At 32.0% G+C, this 16,012-nt stretch overlaps 3 protein-coding genes across 3 annotated transcripts; 1 reads left to right on the top strand and 2 right to left on the bottom strand.

Moving 5' to 3' along the window:
• Nucleotides 1-1,927: 1,927 nt before the first annotated feature.
• On the bottom strand, nucleotides 1,928-3,585 carry LOC122722139. Its single transcript, XM_043952076.1, has 5 exons — nucleotides 3,263-3,585; nucleotides 3,117-3,174; nucleotides 2,679-2,972; nucleotides 2,465-2,569; nucleotides 1,928-2,386 (listed from the first exon to the last, which is right to left on the bottom strand). Exons 1-5 carry the CDS (start codon nucleotides 3,583-3,585, stop codon nucleotides 1,928-1,930), a joined length of 1,239 nt encoding a protein of 412 aa, XP_043808011.1.
• A 1,641-nt stretch (nucleotides 3,586-5,226) lies between these two features.
• LOC110603992 lies at nucleotides 5,227-7,259 on the bottom strand. The gene is made up of 2 exons (XM_043952075.1): nucleotides 5,390-7,259; nucleotides 5,227-5,252 (listed from the first exon to the last, which is right to left on the bottom strand). The coding sequence occupies exons 1-2, from the start codon at nucleotides 7,257-7,259 to the stop codon at nucleotides 5,227-5,229; spliced, it is 1,896 nt and encodes a 631-aa protein (XP_043808010.1).
• Nucleotides 7,260-11,606: 4,347 nt separating this feature from the next.
• Nucleotides 11,607-12,334, top strand: LOC110603991. The gene is made up of 2 exons (XM_021742003.1): nucleotides 11,607-11,951; nucleotides 12,029-12,334. Exons 1-2 carry the CDS (start codon nucleotides 11,607-11,609, stop codon nucleotides 12,332-12,334), a joined length of 651 nt encoding a protein of 216 aa, XP_021597695.1.
• The last annotated feature ends 3,678 nt before the right edge of the window (nucleotides 12,335-16,012 follow it).

The following is a 16,012-nucleotide window of genomic DNA, read 5'->3' as shown; positions in this document are numbered from 1 at the left end:
CTTCTCTCAATGTGAAATCCCAGAAGAAGAAGAAGAAGAAGAAGAAGAAGAAGAAGAAGAAGAAGAAGAAGAAGAAGAAGAAGAAGAAGAAGAAGAAGAAAGAAGAAGAAGAAAGAAGAAGAAGAAGAAGAAGAAGAAGTTGCAGAAAGGGTAGGAAGAAGAAGAAGAAAGAAGAAGAAAGAAGAAGAAGAAGAAGTTGCAGAAAGGGGAGGAAGAAGAAGAAGAAAGAAGAAGAAGAAGAAGAAGAAGAAGAAGAGGGTTAATTTTGTCAATTCACGTGTCCCAAACGGCTATTTTGGACGGAAGGACTACGAATTTGGACAGAAAAGAAAGTGAGGGACTTAAGTGTTGGGTCGCCAAAATAGAGGGACAGAAGTGTTAATTACGTTAAATCTCAGGAACTACAAAGTAATTTTCCCTAACTTATATTCCTTTATTCCTTTCACAATTCCTTTAAAAGAATCATTACTTTAACAATTTAATTCTAATTAAAATATATATAGCAAATTACTCCACAAATATAAATACAATATATCGATAATGATTCAAGTGTTGTGCAACCGATGGTGACGGGGCTGGCGGCATCTGGTGAGCGTCCGACGGGCTGTTGTGTAGAAGAGTGCGGCCGCTAGGGCTTCTTTCCAAGAAAGAAGATGAACTCTTATTCAAATTATGATTTGGTTCCTCCATTTTTTGAAAATTTTCAAAGTGGTCCTTTTTTGCTAAAAAAAAGTCAATCTATAAATCAAATATTTAATTTAAATAGTTTTATTAATTTGGATCATTTAAATATTTTGACAGTAATTAAAAAATTATTCTAGTGTAATTTCTAGTTTGATTAGAGATATGAATAAAATTATTTTATTTATAAAATTAATTTTAGAAATTAAGGACATTAATTTAATTTTAAAATTACTATTAAAATTAATTTTTCTAATATGTGATTAGAGGTCTAAATAAAATTATTTTATTCATGAATTACTTTTTGTTGACACCAAAATTAAAATATTAAATTATTTAATTTCTTAATTTTAGCACACAAAACTAATAATGAATATAATATAAATTAATAGTTATTTTTATATGCATTTAATATGATTAATTTGCATGATGAATGATTATGGACATCATTTAAAGGCCCAGTGTGTATGGATGAATGACTTGATCAGTTTGGTAATTTTTAAATAGGGTCTGCATATTTTGCCTTTCCTTATTATTCTGGATTATAAAATTCTATTCTTATCTAACTTTCCTTACACTACAAAAATTTATCGGATTAGTAACGGAAATTTTCGTTACTAATTATTAAAAATCCGTTACTAAAACTATTTTGTAACGGATTTGTAACGGAAATTTTCCGTTACAGTGAACCTCGTTGCTAATGCATTAGTAACGGATATTCTAATCCGTTACTAAATTAGTAACGGATTTGTAACAGAAATTTCGTTACTAAATTTAGTTTCATTTTAGATGGTTTTAGTAACGGATTTGTTTAGTAACGGATTTTTCCGTTACAGAAATCCGTTACTAATTTTGAAAACATAATAACAGATTTTTCTGTTACTAATCCGTTACTATTTTTAAGGGATCAGTAACAACTTAATCCGTTACTAATCCGTTACTATTTTTAACGGATCAGTAACAACTTAATCCGTTACTAATCCGTTACTATTTATAAAATTACAATAAAATATTATAAATTATATAATCTAATCAGACAATTTAACATGTAAATACACTCACCTATTACAACTCATCTCAATAACAAAATGTAAAAACCAAATGTCATGAATGAACTCAAATCCAATATCATATATTATGTAAATCAAATCAAACATATATCCAAACATCAAGTTGTGCAATTTTAAACTAAAAAAATTAACAAATTATTTATTATCCTAGTACATATGTGTAATGAAAAAAGAAACTATAAATGTGTAGTGTTCTCGTCCTCGTCCTCATCATTAGTTTCATCTGCTTGATCAGGAGGCTGTGCAGAAGTTCCCTCACCGGGAGCTGAAGGTTGGTTGCCTTGTCTTTGACTCACAAGCTGCATAAGTAAATCCTTCATATGTGAGAGCTCAGAGGTAATCCGCACATTTTGCTCAAGCAATGTTTGTTCATTATCCTCACGCTCCTGTAGCTTGCGTCTGAGATCAGCCATTTCATTTTGAAGATCCTGATTTTGTTGAGCTGATGTGAAGGATGTACTAGCAGAAGTCTTGTTTGAGAAGAAAACTGAAGCCTGTGATCCAAGACCATACACCCTTCTTTTTTTCTCTCCACCTACTGCCTCAAAGTATAACTGAGCCTCATCAATGCGGGATGCCTGACTACTGTCATTATCTGTCTGTGATGCTTGCTCTTTCAAAGTCAGAAAGCGGTCCTTCAAAAAAATACCATGTGATATAACAATATAAACTACAAATCAAATAATTTACTATAAATTTATTTAATTTCTCACATGAATGGCCTTTAAGCGTGCATCAACAAACTCTGAGGTACCCTTCTTCTTATGCGTAGCCTCAAATAACTCATGAGGTAGAGGATCTCTGCCTAGTCTTTCGCGCTGCAAGTAAAATATAAATAGTAATAACATGCTTCAATATAAATTCACAATAAATTGAATAAAATTTAAAGTATTTGAAAAATTTTAAGTGAGAATGAATATTACGTACCATCTGTTCTTGATGCCTATACTGAGATATGGATCCTCTACAATGTCTTGATGGGCTAGCGCCTTGCCCACCTGTTTCACTCTTTCTGTTATTTGAGAATTTTTTGCATTTCTCTTTATACTCAGTTGCTCCCCAAGCGGATTGCCATGCATCCATTACTCCTTCTGTCAGTGATAGTCTCTTCTCCTTCCCATTCCTTACGCTACACATAAGGCTACGATACCGCTCAGCAGCTTTCTTCCTCCAGGCTATCTTCATAAGCTGTTCTATTGCCTCCTCCCATAAGAAGTGTTTCTGTAATATTACTCACATTTAATGACAAATAATGCACAGTAAAATTAATCACACGTACAAGAGCAGATGTATTACCTTAAATTCTTGCCAATAGAATTCTTTAACCTCTTCAGGTACATTTTTTCAACAATAGCCATCTGCTACTAACTTTTCCTTGAAGATCAAGGTAATCCGCCTAGCAATCGGATCAGAAGGCTGCATACTGTAAAAGAGTAATTGACAAAATAATTATTTTGACATAAGCACAGAAATTAGATGGATATTTTAAAATATTTATAAATTTTACTCACATTGAGTTTACTAAGGAAATATGTGGTCTGTGTTCTGTAGGTGCACAACTACCAGAAGCAGAAGCAGATGCAGATGCAGATGTAGCCGTCGATGCAATAGGTGGCAAACCAATGGGAGCTGAGGTAGTAGTAGATGTGTGCACTGAAGCAGGAGTGGATGGTGCAGCACCCTGTGTGGATCTCTCACCCTGGTCTGGTCTAGGAATCAAAGCAGTGTATTGCACCAAATCTTGATTGACATTCTGTGATTCACTTGTGTGGTCATTACCCCTGCCATGGTCTCCTCGACCTCGTGATGAAGATCCACGTCCTCGTCCTCTCATCCTGTAAAAATTTACATTAAACAAATCACATATAGTTAACATATTTAATAAACGTGAATAAAAATATATATCAATTATGTTATACCTTTTATTCACTATCTACATCTAAGTCATCAGTACCATCATCATCATCATCATCAGTTTCTGTTGCTATTATAGTTTCATCTTCATCATTTTCTTCACCATCATCAATTTCAATAACATCCCCAATAGGATCATTTAATTGTTGTGTTGATTCATCAATTTCTCTAATAATGGCAGTGTGTTCCATCTCATCTTGTTGAAATGGTTCATCAGCAGGTTGTGTGTTTTCTTGTGTTGGAAGTTGAATTACAGAACGTGCTTTGACTTTTACAGCAGCCCACCATTCAATTTTATCTCGCTTTAGGCTAGGATACGGAGTATATATCACTTGTATTGCTTGTACTCCCAGCACAAAAGGCTCATATCTATTAAAAGATCGTTTATGATTTACATCAATAAGTTTATATTTACTATGGGTCTTTGTTCCTATATTTGGAGTGGGGTCAAACCAATTGCATTTGAAAAGTACAACTCGCTTTATTGGAAGACCTGGATACTCCAAACGTATAACTTCAAGCAATTGCCCATAATAATCGCTCTCTTCGCTACTGTAATTTGACCCCTTAATACACACCCCACTGTTCATAGTTGCTCTACTTATACAGTATGACTTTAATTGAAACTTATATCCATTCACCATATATCCATTGTATGATGTCACACTTCGTAATGGACCCTTTGCAAGCGATATGATAAACTTGTTGGATATATTACTACACGAATCATGAGCAAAATTGTTGAACCATATAGAGAATTCACTCTCCAATTTGATGTCAATCTGAGAATCATTGACTAACGGATCATTTGAGCGCAATTGATCGATGTAAATGCTGGAAAAATCTCAACTTAATTAGAAAAAGTAATTTATATAGTAATTTAAAAAAGTAATATATAAATTACTTATTAACGATAACTTACTCAATGTAGGGTTTCACTTCTGGACAATTTAATAATATGTATATGTGTGCTGCTTTATACTCATCCTCCATAAGATATCGAGTTGTCCCTTTTCCTATTGGTCGACCTGACTGCATGAAAATTGAGAGGTTGCCTTCATAATTTTTAGTACTTTCTGAAATGTCAACATTCCTTGGCACTTTTCGATGTCTAGTTTGGACATACGGCTCAAAGTAATGTGCACAAAATGAAGTTGCTTCTTCTACTAGGTACGCATTACATATTGATCCCTCGACTCTAGCTTTATTTCTGACATTATTCTTAAGCCGTCGCAGATATCTATAAAATATATGACCAACATTAGTAAACATTATTAAATAACTTAATTAAAGTGAAGTTAAAAGAACTTACCGTTCAAAAGGATACATCCATCGATATTGCACTGGACCTGCCAGCCATGCTTCATATGCTAGATGAACGGGGAGGTGTTCCATACAATCAAAGAAGCTTGGAGGGAAAACACGCTCAAGCTTACATATGATCAAAGGAATTTCACCATGCAACCGCAACATATCACTCTCACTTATAGCGGTAGATGTTAATTCCTTAAAAAAATTGCTCAACTCTGTTAAGGGCTGCCAAACATTCAAAGGAAGCAACTCACGAAATGCAATTGGCATAATCCGCTGCATGAAGACATGACAATCATGACTCTTCATACCAAACATCTTCAGCTTCTTCATATCAATACATCGCCCCATATTGGAAACATATCCATCGGGAAACTTGAGATTTTTCAGCCAATCACATAACACTTGCTTACTTTGCTTATCTAGAGTATAACAAGCTTTGGGATATCTCCCAGTGACTTGATCCATTTCCAACTCTGGCCGATCACAGATCACATTTAGGTCTGCCCTTGACTTGGCATTATCCTTTGTCTTTCCTTCAACACTCATTATAGTGTTTATTATATTTTCAAAGAAATTTTTCTCAATGTGCATTACATCAAGATTGTGCCGAATCAAATTACTTTTCCAATACGGTAAATCCCACAAAATACTTCTTTTTCGCCAACCGCATTGCTTTGATAGACGAGAATTTATTTCAAATGCATCTTCATCTGTAACCCTCTTAAATCCCAATTCATCAATCTGTTTCAGTACTTCTTCACCAGAAATTGGTGGTTTAGCTTTCTTAGTAACAGATACATTCTTCCTAAAAGCTATTTTATTTCTTCTAAAAGAATGACTAGGAGGTAAAAATTTACGATGATTATCAAACCATGATTGCTTACCTCCTCTTGTCAATGTGAATGCATCACTATCTTCCATGCAATAAGGACAAGCAGTCCGTCCTGCAGTGCTCCATCCAGATAACATTGCATACGCAGGAAAATCACTTATAGTCCACATTAAAGCAGCTCGTAAGTTGAAATTTTCTTTATTGAATGCATCATATGTTTCAACTCCATTCTCCCATAAATCTTTCAACTCAGTTACTAGGGGTTGTAAATACACATCCAACTTATCTTTTGGATTTCTAGGCCCTGGGACAAGTATAGTGAGAAACATATACTCACCTTTCATGCATAACCATGGGGGTAAGTTGTACGGTGTCAATATGACAGGCCATGATGAATATTGCTGACCAGATTGTCCAAAGGGTTGAAAATCATCAGTACATAGTCCTAGACGGACATTACGTTTCTCAGCACTGAAATGAGGCCAATTGTTATCAAAAGCTTTCCATGCATGCGAATCAGATGGATGATACATTAAATCATCATCAGTTCCATGATTGGCATGCCAAGTCATATCCTTGGCTATAGCATTAGATGCGTACAACCTTTGTAATCTAGGTGTAATTGGCATGTAATACATTTTACTATAAGCAACTTGGGTTTTACTAGAGCTCTGGCTATCTCGCAATCGTTTGTACCTCGGATGATCACACACTTTGCACCTGAGTAATTCATTATCCTCACCCCAATAAATCATACAACCATTTAAGCAACTATGAATCTTCTGAATTGGTAATCCCAAGCCTTCAAGTAATTTCTTGGTAGAGTAGAAATTATCAGTAAATAAATTATCAGTAGGTAAAATTTCTTTGATGAATTGGCAAATATTGTCGAAGCAGCGTTCAGACAAATGATGTTCACTTTTGATATTCAATATCCTTGCCACAGCTGACAGTTGTGAATGATTTTCACAACCTGGCCACAATTCCTGATTAGCAGCAGCCAACATGTCATACAATCTCTGAGTATATTGGTTTGGAGGCTCATTACTTATTGATGGGGAGAAACTAGGTCCTGCTGCATCTACAACTAGTTGTTCATAAGCATTAGAGAACTCACTATGTTGATATTCCACATTGAACGTGTTGTCAGTCGAATCATTACTTCTCCCATGGACCGCATTGTACTTTTGAATTTCACCATGCAAATACCATACATAATAGTCTCTAACAAACCCATATTTCATAAGATGAAACCTAACTATACTCTCATCTTCAAAACTGCGATTTTGGCACTTAAATCGATTACATGGACACCTAATTAGTTCTCCATTCAAACAATCTGGAAACTGTTTGGCAGCTGATATGAATTCATTTAATCCTTCAAGGAATAAAGGATTTAGTAGACCATCTTTTAGTCTTGCATACATCCAACCTCTATCAGAAGGCATATTGTATCTATTGTACCTAGAATATATAATAATAAATAATGAGTTGGTCAGAACGATATCCTCATCTAGAAAAACTAAATTGATATGTGGAGCTATTTAAATAATATGGTTTGAGCAATTATTAACTTGAATACTATATTGAAATGAACGAGAGAGTTCACTAAAAGGCATTCATAGACTAAACAATACATGTTTTGTTCAACTCAAATTCTTGAATACTCACTAATAAGGCATTCATATATAGTTTCAATCAATGTCAACTTTTAACACCAAATTTATAGGGTGTCTGCTATTCTTTTGCTCTTTATATCTATAAAGTTTTGACATAAGCATATCCATGTTAAAGTGAGGAAAAACAATAGCAGCAGCCAACAGGAAGCATAAGGAGAGAAAAGAAAGCAAAATAAGCCACAGACTACCATGAATGATACTAAAAATAATCTCCAATCTAATCTCCAAAATAGTATTAATTTAATTTAATTAATTTTAAGTATTAATTTTAAGTATTAATTTAATTTTAATTTAATTTTAATTTAATTAATTTTAATTTAATTTTAAGTATTAATTTTAAGTATAAATATTAAGTATTAATTTAATTTTAAGTTTTAATTTTAAGTATAAATTTTAAGTATTAATTTTAAGTATTAATTTAATTAATTTAATTAATTTTAAGTATTAATTTTAAGTATTAAAATTAATTAATTTAATTTTATTTTAATTTAATTTTAAAATTAATTAATTTAAATTAATTTTAATTTAATTTTAATTTAATTTTAAAATTAATTAATTTAATTTAATTTTAAGTATTAAAATTAATTAATTTAATTTAATTTTAAGTATTAAAATTAATTAATTTAATTTAATTTTAAGTATTAAAATTAATTAATTTAATTTAATTTTAAGTATTAAAATTAATTAATTTAATTTAATTTTAATTAATTTAATTTTAAAATTAATTAATTTAATTTAATTTTAAGTATTAAAATTAATTAATTTAATTTAATTTTAAGTATTAAAATTAATTAATTTAATTTAATTTTAATTTAATTAATTTTAAGTATTAATTTAAGCCACAGACTATAAGCCACAATTATTTTAAGTATTAATTTAATTTTAAATTGAAGTTGCTTGGGAACTGTATTGATTTATCACCAATCTAATCTCCAAAAGTAGTATGATTGATTTATCATAATTTTATTCACTAAGTTTAATATTGGTGATTTGATTTTGATTAAATTAAAATAATCTTTCCAATATTAATGAACAATTATTCATTTACTTATTCAATAGAGCAGTATTGGCTTCCCTAATTCTTTTTTGGATGCATGAAAGGGGACACAGAGAGTCATCACAATCAATATGAAAGCTCAGCAACTTGAAATATAATATCAACAACTGACACATGCTGCAGTGGCAATGGACATAGTGAAAATGAAAGATATTTAATGGGATTGCATCAAATCAACCTTGCAATTTTATCCTAAATCACAAGAGAAGAAAGGGTAACCTCAATGAAAGATACTGCTCTTGGAAATGTCTTCAGCCGAGAGACCTACCTACTGATGACATGTTTAAAGATGGTCTAAACCTACAAAGTTTCACAAAAATGGCGTTGCCAGAACAAGTAATTGGGAAAGATAATCCACTACTTGTACACAGGATCAGTGAAGAATAGGGCTCAACTAGCAATAGAAATCCCATAGTTTAGCATGAACAGAAACAAAATGCAAGACTCTTGATTTCAATATTAAGAACTAGAGTGGTGCTCGACTGAATCACCCAAAAGACAAATGAACATATGTGATGCAGCAAGGATGTCGTGTTCCATCAGAAATAAACTTATTGGGGCTGAATCTGTGATGAAATCAGATAGCTCTACTGCTAACTGAAGGACTGCATTGAGAAAGGGAACGGATCATGTCTAGTTTCTCTTCTAGAAACATGTCATTTCTCTATTTGACACCTTTAGGTTTGCTGTCTAAATGAAGCAAAAATAAAATTGCATACACTTTCTCCTTTTCATTTTGGTATAAGAAAATTTGAACCAGAATTGCTAGGGAGAAGAATTTAGCTGGAAAATGGAAATATTGCTGATACATATATTTTGAATAATATATATTTCTGAGTATCAATATTAACCTATTTGGGAAGTTTCACTCCCTCATCATCCCTACTGCTCCGAATTAAGTCCAGTTAACAGAGGATATGAAAGTACCCCATTTATGGAATTCACTTGAAGAGCTGAAATTTACCAATCTGTCCAATTTGTCCAGCTTCTGCGGAAAATCCTACGAAGAATAATGAAGGACCAAATTTTGTAGCCTGCCAACTTAAAATCTAAAGTTTGCCAAAACCATATAGGCTTGATCTATAAATACCATGGTCCCTGGACAAAGACCCTTCTTTACGGACTCGATAAACTAACAAGAAAAGCAGGATTTGTAACCAATTAGGGTAAATCATTCACCCTTGATCTTCAAGGAACCAAAAATTCAAGAACTAAATGCCTACTGGAATTGCAAAACAATTGAAACACATAGTTGAGTACAAAAAAAGAAGGGAATCAAATGAAGAAAATGCAATTGGTATCGGAACAATCCTCAACAAACAGCACAATCAATCAAGAAAACCCAAAAAGCGATGAATAACCAAATAACCCTTCCAATTAAAGAAAGCAAGAACCAGACAGATCCACAATTACATACACAACTAATTCAACCAAAACAAGCAGAGAATCTTAAAACAATAAAAAAAAAAATTTGAAAGCAGAGAATCTTAAACCCTAATATCCTTACCTTTATAGACAGACTGAAGAAGAAGAAAAATTTGAGATGAACGCGATCTCTGGAAGCAAGAAAGGGGTCTGCAGGCGTCAACTGGTCTGAAAGCAAGAACACGATATCTGAAACCAATCTCTGATAGAAGACAGCAATGTACCAAATGGAGGGGAGCAAGAGACGGCAATGAACCGATGGGAGGGAAGAAAGAGACGGTTGACGGCGATGAACCAAGGGGAGTGGCGTCAACTGGTCTAGCGTCAAATTCCGCCGGCGATGAACCAAGAGAGGAAGCTGGGATCGATTGATATAGCTAGGGATTTAATTTGTTAGCAGAGCTCAGAGTTTTTTGTGAATGACGGGGGAGAAAAAGAGGAAAGTTTTTAAGTTAGCAATTTAACTTTAGTAACGGATTTAGTCCGTTACTAACTTATAATTTAGTAACGGATATCCTAATCCGTTACTAAAATATGTTAACGAATTGCACTTCAGTAACGGATTTGGATATCCGTTACTATATAATGAAAATAAAAATAATTTAGTAACGGATTTGTATCTGTTACAAAAATTAGTAACGGAATAGTAACGGATTTTGTAATCCGTTACTAATTTGTTTTCTATCTTAATATCCGTTACTATTCCGTTATTATTTAGAAACCGATATTATCCGTTACTAATTTTCGTTACTAATCCGCTTTTATTTTGTAGTGTTAAATGTAACTCAAGGTTTCTTATTCAAATTATGTAATAATTATATAATTAGAATATGTAAATAAAATTATTTTTTGTAATTCAAGAAATATAGGAGGCATTAAAAATTACATGGAGTATTGGACATGGTGTAATGGAGGAGCCCATTTGACTTCTAGAAGATCAAAGAAGCTGCCACCTATATTTTTAACCATCAAGTTCTCTTTATGTCTCAAGGGAACTATTTTTAAAATGTTCATACCAATTAGAATGGCATGTTAGTAGGTGTATGTTTATATATATATGATATGTAAGCGATAGAATAACGATGCCTATGAATGAGACCTTAATGAAAATCTTAAAATTAAAATTCCTAATTAAAATTTTAAGTACATGTTAAGAATATGGTTAGTTACAGTCCATTGTTATAGCATAAAGCCAGAATTTAGTTTGTATTAACTTGTTGAGCAAACCCAATGTTATTCACCTGAATATGTTTAGTGCTATAAAATATTTGATATTTCTAAACAATGGTTCTACTTAACTTTAACTTAATTAGTTGATTTGGATGGACAAACTTATGATCATGTAAGTTTAGGGTAAGGGTTAGACATAACATATATGATGTAATAAAGACAAAGAGTTGTCACCTAACTAATCTAAGGATCACATAGAGATATGATTGAAAAAATATATAATCTACCTAATTTAATTTTAAATAATTTATTGGGCAAACCCAAGATTATTTACATTAAATGGAATTCTAGCATGCTAGGAGATCTACCATTGGATTTTTTAAATTAATAGATAGGGCTATTAATTTGAACAAAATAGTGGGAGACTAATTAAAGGTTAAAGACCTTATCTAATAATTAGGAAAATGCATGAGACTAATAATTATTATTTCTGCATTTTTAGATATAATTCCTCCATAAGTAATAATCTGTCACTACGTAGCATACTTGATGCTAACAAATTAACTGGAACGAACTTCTTGGACTGGTATCGCAATTTGAGAATTATTCTTAAGCAAGAAAAGAGGTTGTATGTTATTGATCAAGTCGTACCTGATGTTCCTAATGAGAATGCTAGTGATGCTGTCAAGAATAAGTACAATCGTTATATTGATGATAATATGCAAGCTGCATATGTGATATTAGCTAGCATGAGTTCTGAGCTTCAGAAACAATATGAGAACATAGATGCTCACACTATTATATTTCACGTCAAAAAGTTGTTTAGCTTTTAGAGTAGGACAGAGAGGTATAAGACCTTAAAACAATTATTGACTTGCTCGCTTAGGTTTTATCATGGACCAATGAGTTCAATATTGACTTGGTCTTGCAATTATTGCCACCTAGCTATGCTCAATTTATCATGAATTTTAACATGCATAAACTAGATGTTGAACTACCTGAGTTGATGAATATACTTGTAACTGCTAAGAAATCCCTTAAGAAGGAAAAAGTATCAGTTCTTCTAGTTTATTCTTCTAAGGCTAAAAAAAAAGAAGCTCAAGAAGAAGTAGCAGATATAGTACTGAAGCCCACTGGAGGTATCAAGAAAGATGAGGGTACTTGCCATCATTGTGGCAGAGAAGGTTACTAAAGGAGAAACTGCAAGGAGTGTCTTGCTACCATGAAGGCAAAGAAACTTGACGAATTTTCTACTTTAGGTATATTTATGATTGAGATTAATCTTTCTATGTTTAATTCCTGCACTTGGGTATTTGATACCGGATATGCATTTCACATTTGTAATGACATGCAAAAACTAAAAAGAAGTAGAAAGTTGAGGAGAGGAGAGGTGGACCAACGAGTAGCAAGTGGAGCAAGAGTTGTTGCATTAGCTTTAGGACTTATTATATGCCTTTACCCATAGGCTTAGTATTAGAGTTAAATAATTGTTATTTTATCCCAGTATTTCGCAGAAATATTATCTTAGCTTCATATTTAGGTTTGAATAATGGATTCAAATTTATTATTGAGAACAATACTTGTTCTTTTTATAATAAAGATATTTATTATGTAACTAGAATTTATATAGCTGGTTTATGTGATGTTTCATCTGAAATGCATATTCCCAATATAAATAGCAAGAAATCTAAAATAGATAATTAACTTTTACCTTATTTTTGGCATTGCAGACTTGGTCATATAAATAAAACAATAATCACTAAGTTACATAAAAAAAGGATATCTTGATCTTTTTTATTACGAATCATATAAAACTTGTGAAGGTTATTTAATGGGTAAAATGGCAAAACATCTTTTAAAGAAAAATGTGAAAGGTCATAAGAATTATTAGGTCTTATACATATAGATGTATCTGGACCAATGACTACCCAAGCTATAGGTGGATATTCATATTTCATTAGATTCATTGATTATTATAGTAAATATGGTTATGTGTATTTAATGTAATACAAATCTGAATCTTTTGAAAAGTTCAAAGAATTCAAATTCGAAGTTGAGAAACAAATTGACAAAAATATTAAATCACTTAGATCCAATCGAGATGGTGAATACTTGAGTCAGGAGTTTCGTGATTATCTATCTGAGAATGAGATTCTCTCATAATGGACTCCACTTGGAACACCATAACATAATGGAGTTTTAGAAAAGAGAAATCGTACTTCATTAGATATGGTACGACTCATGATGAGTCTTGCAAACTTACCTTTATCCTTTTAGGGTTATGCCTTCAAAACTACGATATACCTTCTTAATAGAGTTTCATCCAAATCTGTTGATAAGACTCCATATTAGATGTGGACTAATAAAATACAAGTTATATCACGCATAAAGATTTGGAAATGTGACGCTTATGAAGCGTTTGATATCTAATAAGTTAGGAGCTAAGCCAAATAAATGTAAGTTTATCGGATATCCAAAAGAATCTCTTGGATATTATTTCTATCATCCTATTGAGAGAAAAATGTTTGTCTCAAAACATACTATCTTTCTAGAAAAAGTGTTTTTTCTTAAAATAAGTAGTGAGAGTCAGATAAAATTTGAAGAAATTCAGGAACTACAAATTGTCCAAATGGAACCAAAACTAGAGACTACAATGTCTACTATGGAAACACAAGTTGAAGCATTACTGTGCAGATCTATGAGGATGAGTAGAGCTCCAATGAGGTTAGACCTTCTTGTGGAGACTTATAACGACGTTTAACTCATGTCTGATGAGCCTAACAGCTATGAGGAAGTAACGTCTAATATTAATTCTTTAGATTGGCTTGATGTAATAAAATTCGAAATGGATTCTATGTACACTAACCAAGTATGGATTTTGGTTGATGCATCTAAAGAGATAAAATCCATTTCAAGTAGGTTTTAAGAGAAAAACTGACATGGAATGCAATATATAAATATACAAAGCTAGTCTAGTTATTAAAGATTAGAGATAAAGACAAGGTATTAACTTTGATGATACCTTTTCACTAGTAGCTATGCTTAAATCCATAAGGATTTTACTTGAGATGGCGGCATATCATGATTATAAAATTTGACAAACAGATGTCAAAATAATATTCCTAAATGGGAATCTTCTTGAGGATGTGTATATGACACAACCTCAAAGTTTTGCATTCAATAAATTTTCTAATAAGGTATGCAAATTGTAAAGGTCCATTTATGGATTTAAGCAAATTTTATGGAGTTGGAACATCCGTTTTGATGAAACAATCAAACAGTTTGATTTTGTCAAAAAAATATGGATGAACCTTGTGTGTATGAGAAGGTTAGAGGGAGTGGAGTTGTATTTCTTATTTTATATATAAATGACATATAAATAATAGGAAATGACATTTCTTTACTATAACCTGTAAAGATATGGTTGTCCAAGAGTTTCTCCATGAAGGATTTAGGAGAAACAACTTAAATTCTGGAAATTAAAATCTATGGAGATAGATCTAAGAGGTTGCTTAGCCTATTCCGATCCACATACATTGACAAAGTACTAAAACGGTTTAGTATGGAGGAATCCAATAGAGGATTCCTACCTATATCACATGGAGTTTGTCTCTCTAAAAACATGTGTCCTAAGGCACAAGTTGAAAGAGAAAGAATGGAAAGAGTTCCATATGCTTCTACTATAGGATCCATAATATATGTAATTCTATGAAACTAGACGAGATGTATCATATGATTTGAGTATGGCTAGTAGATACCAAGCAGACTTATGTGAATCCTTAAGTACTTGAGAAGAACTAAGGATAATTTTCTAGTTTATGGAGGGACTGATGAACTCAAAGTTTATAGTTATTCGGGTGCTAGTTCTGATGATAGAAAATCTCATTCTGGTTATATTTTAACTCTAAATGGTAGGGCAGTGAGTAGGAAAAGTTTCAAATAAGAAATCACTGCAGATTCTACGACTAAAGCCGAGTACATTTCTGCCACTAAGGCAGCAAAGGAGGCAGTTTGGATCAAGGAGTTCATTTCAGAGTTTAGTATGGTTTCTAGTATTGTTGATCCAGTCACCTTGTACTATGATAACAATGGAGCTATTATGCCAGCAAAGGAGGCCAGGTCTCATCAAAGATCCAAACATGTACTTAGGCGATTCTATTTGGATAGAGAGATTATTGAAAGGAATGATGTGGAAATAAAGCAAATTCCGATTGATGAGAATCTTGTAGATCCTCTCACTAAGGTATTGTCCCAGTAAAAACAAAATTGCCACATGGATGCTTATGGGATAAGACACATGGATGATTGGTTTTATGTAACTGGGAGATTGTTAGTTATATGCACTACAACTAATCAGTTGGTTGTAGTTAGACATTATCTTTCATATATTTTTAAGTATTTAATACAGTAATAAATACATTTATTTATTTTTAATGTAAAGGTAAAGTTTATAAAATTATATTACTGTGCAAATGAAATTATAATATGACTGTAATTGTGAAATTTCTATTGCATTTAAATAATTTCTCTAAATGTTTCTAGTCAATATTCTTATTATTACTGGACAATAATTAAAACTGTTGAAACTGATACATATTATATTCTTTCCTTTTAGAGAAAGAAATTGATCTTATAAATTGAGATATGTGAGATATTTAGAACTAATATGTTGGTACTTATTTTATAAATAAATATATTGCTTGTTTTATAAATAAATATACTGAACTGACCCGTATGAGGAATCCATATAGAGAATAACACGTGTTTATGAATTACTCAAGTGATTGTTGCGTAAGTGATCCTTTAACTTGTAATCAATAAATTATCTTATATAGAAACTTATATGTTTTTTATTCATCTTACATGTTAC

Source organism: Manihot esculenta, chromosome 16 (genome assembly GCF_001659605.2).
Source record: "Manihot esculenta cultivar AM560-2 chromosome 16, M.esculenta_v8, whole genome shotgun sequence".
Taxonomy (NCBI): Eukaryota; Viridiplantae; Streptophyta; class Magnoliopsida; order Malpighiales; family Euphorbiaceae; genus Manihot; species Manihot esculenta.
Note: the sequence above shows the minus strand (reverse complement) of the source record. Positions and strands in the feature narration are given on the sequence as shown.

Bases quoted from the DNA above. Each gene is read 5' to 3' on its own strand.
- LOC122722139 (XM_043952076.1), bottom strand. From the start codon at position 3,585: ATGAGAGGACGAGGACGTGGATCTTCATCACGAGGTCGAGGAGACCAT. The intron at 2,570-2,678 runs GTACGTAATATT...TTTTACTTGCAG, and splicing joins ATAGGCATCAAGAACAGATG to CGCGAAAGACTAGGCAGAGA. The intron at 2,387-2,464 runs GTGAGAAATTAA...ATTTTTTTGAAG, and splicing joins CACGCTTAAAGGCCATTCAT to GACCGCTTTCTGACTTTGAA.
- LOC110603992 (XM_043952075.1), bottom strand. From the start codon at position 7,259: ATGCCTTCTGATAGAGGTTGGATGTATGCAAGACTAAAAGATGGTCTA. The intron at 5,253-5,389 runs GTAAGCAAGTGT...GTCTTCATGCAG, and splicing joins TTATACTCTAGATAAGCAAA to CGGATTATGCCAATTGCATT.
- LOC110603991 (XM_021742003.1), top strand. From the start codon at position 11,607: ATGCATGAGACTAATAATTATTATTTCTGCATTTTTAGATATAATTCC. The intron at 11,952-12,028 runs GTCAAAAAGTTG...TTGCTCGCTTAG, and splicing joins CTCACACTATTATATTTCAC to GTTTTATCATGGACCAATGA.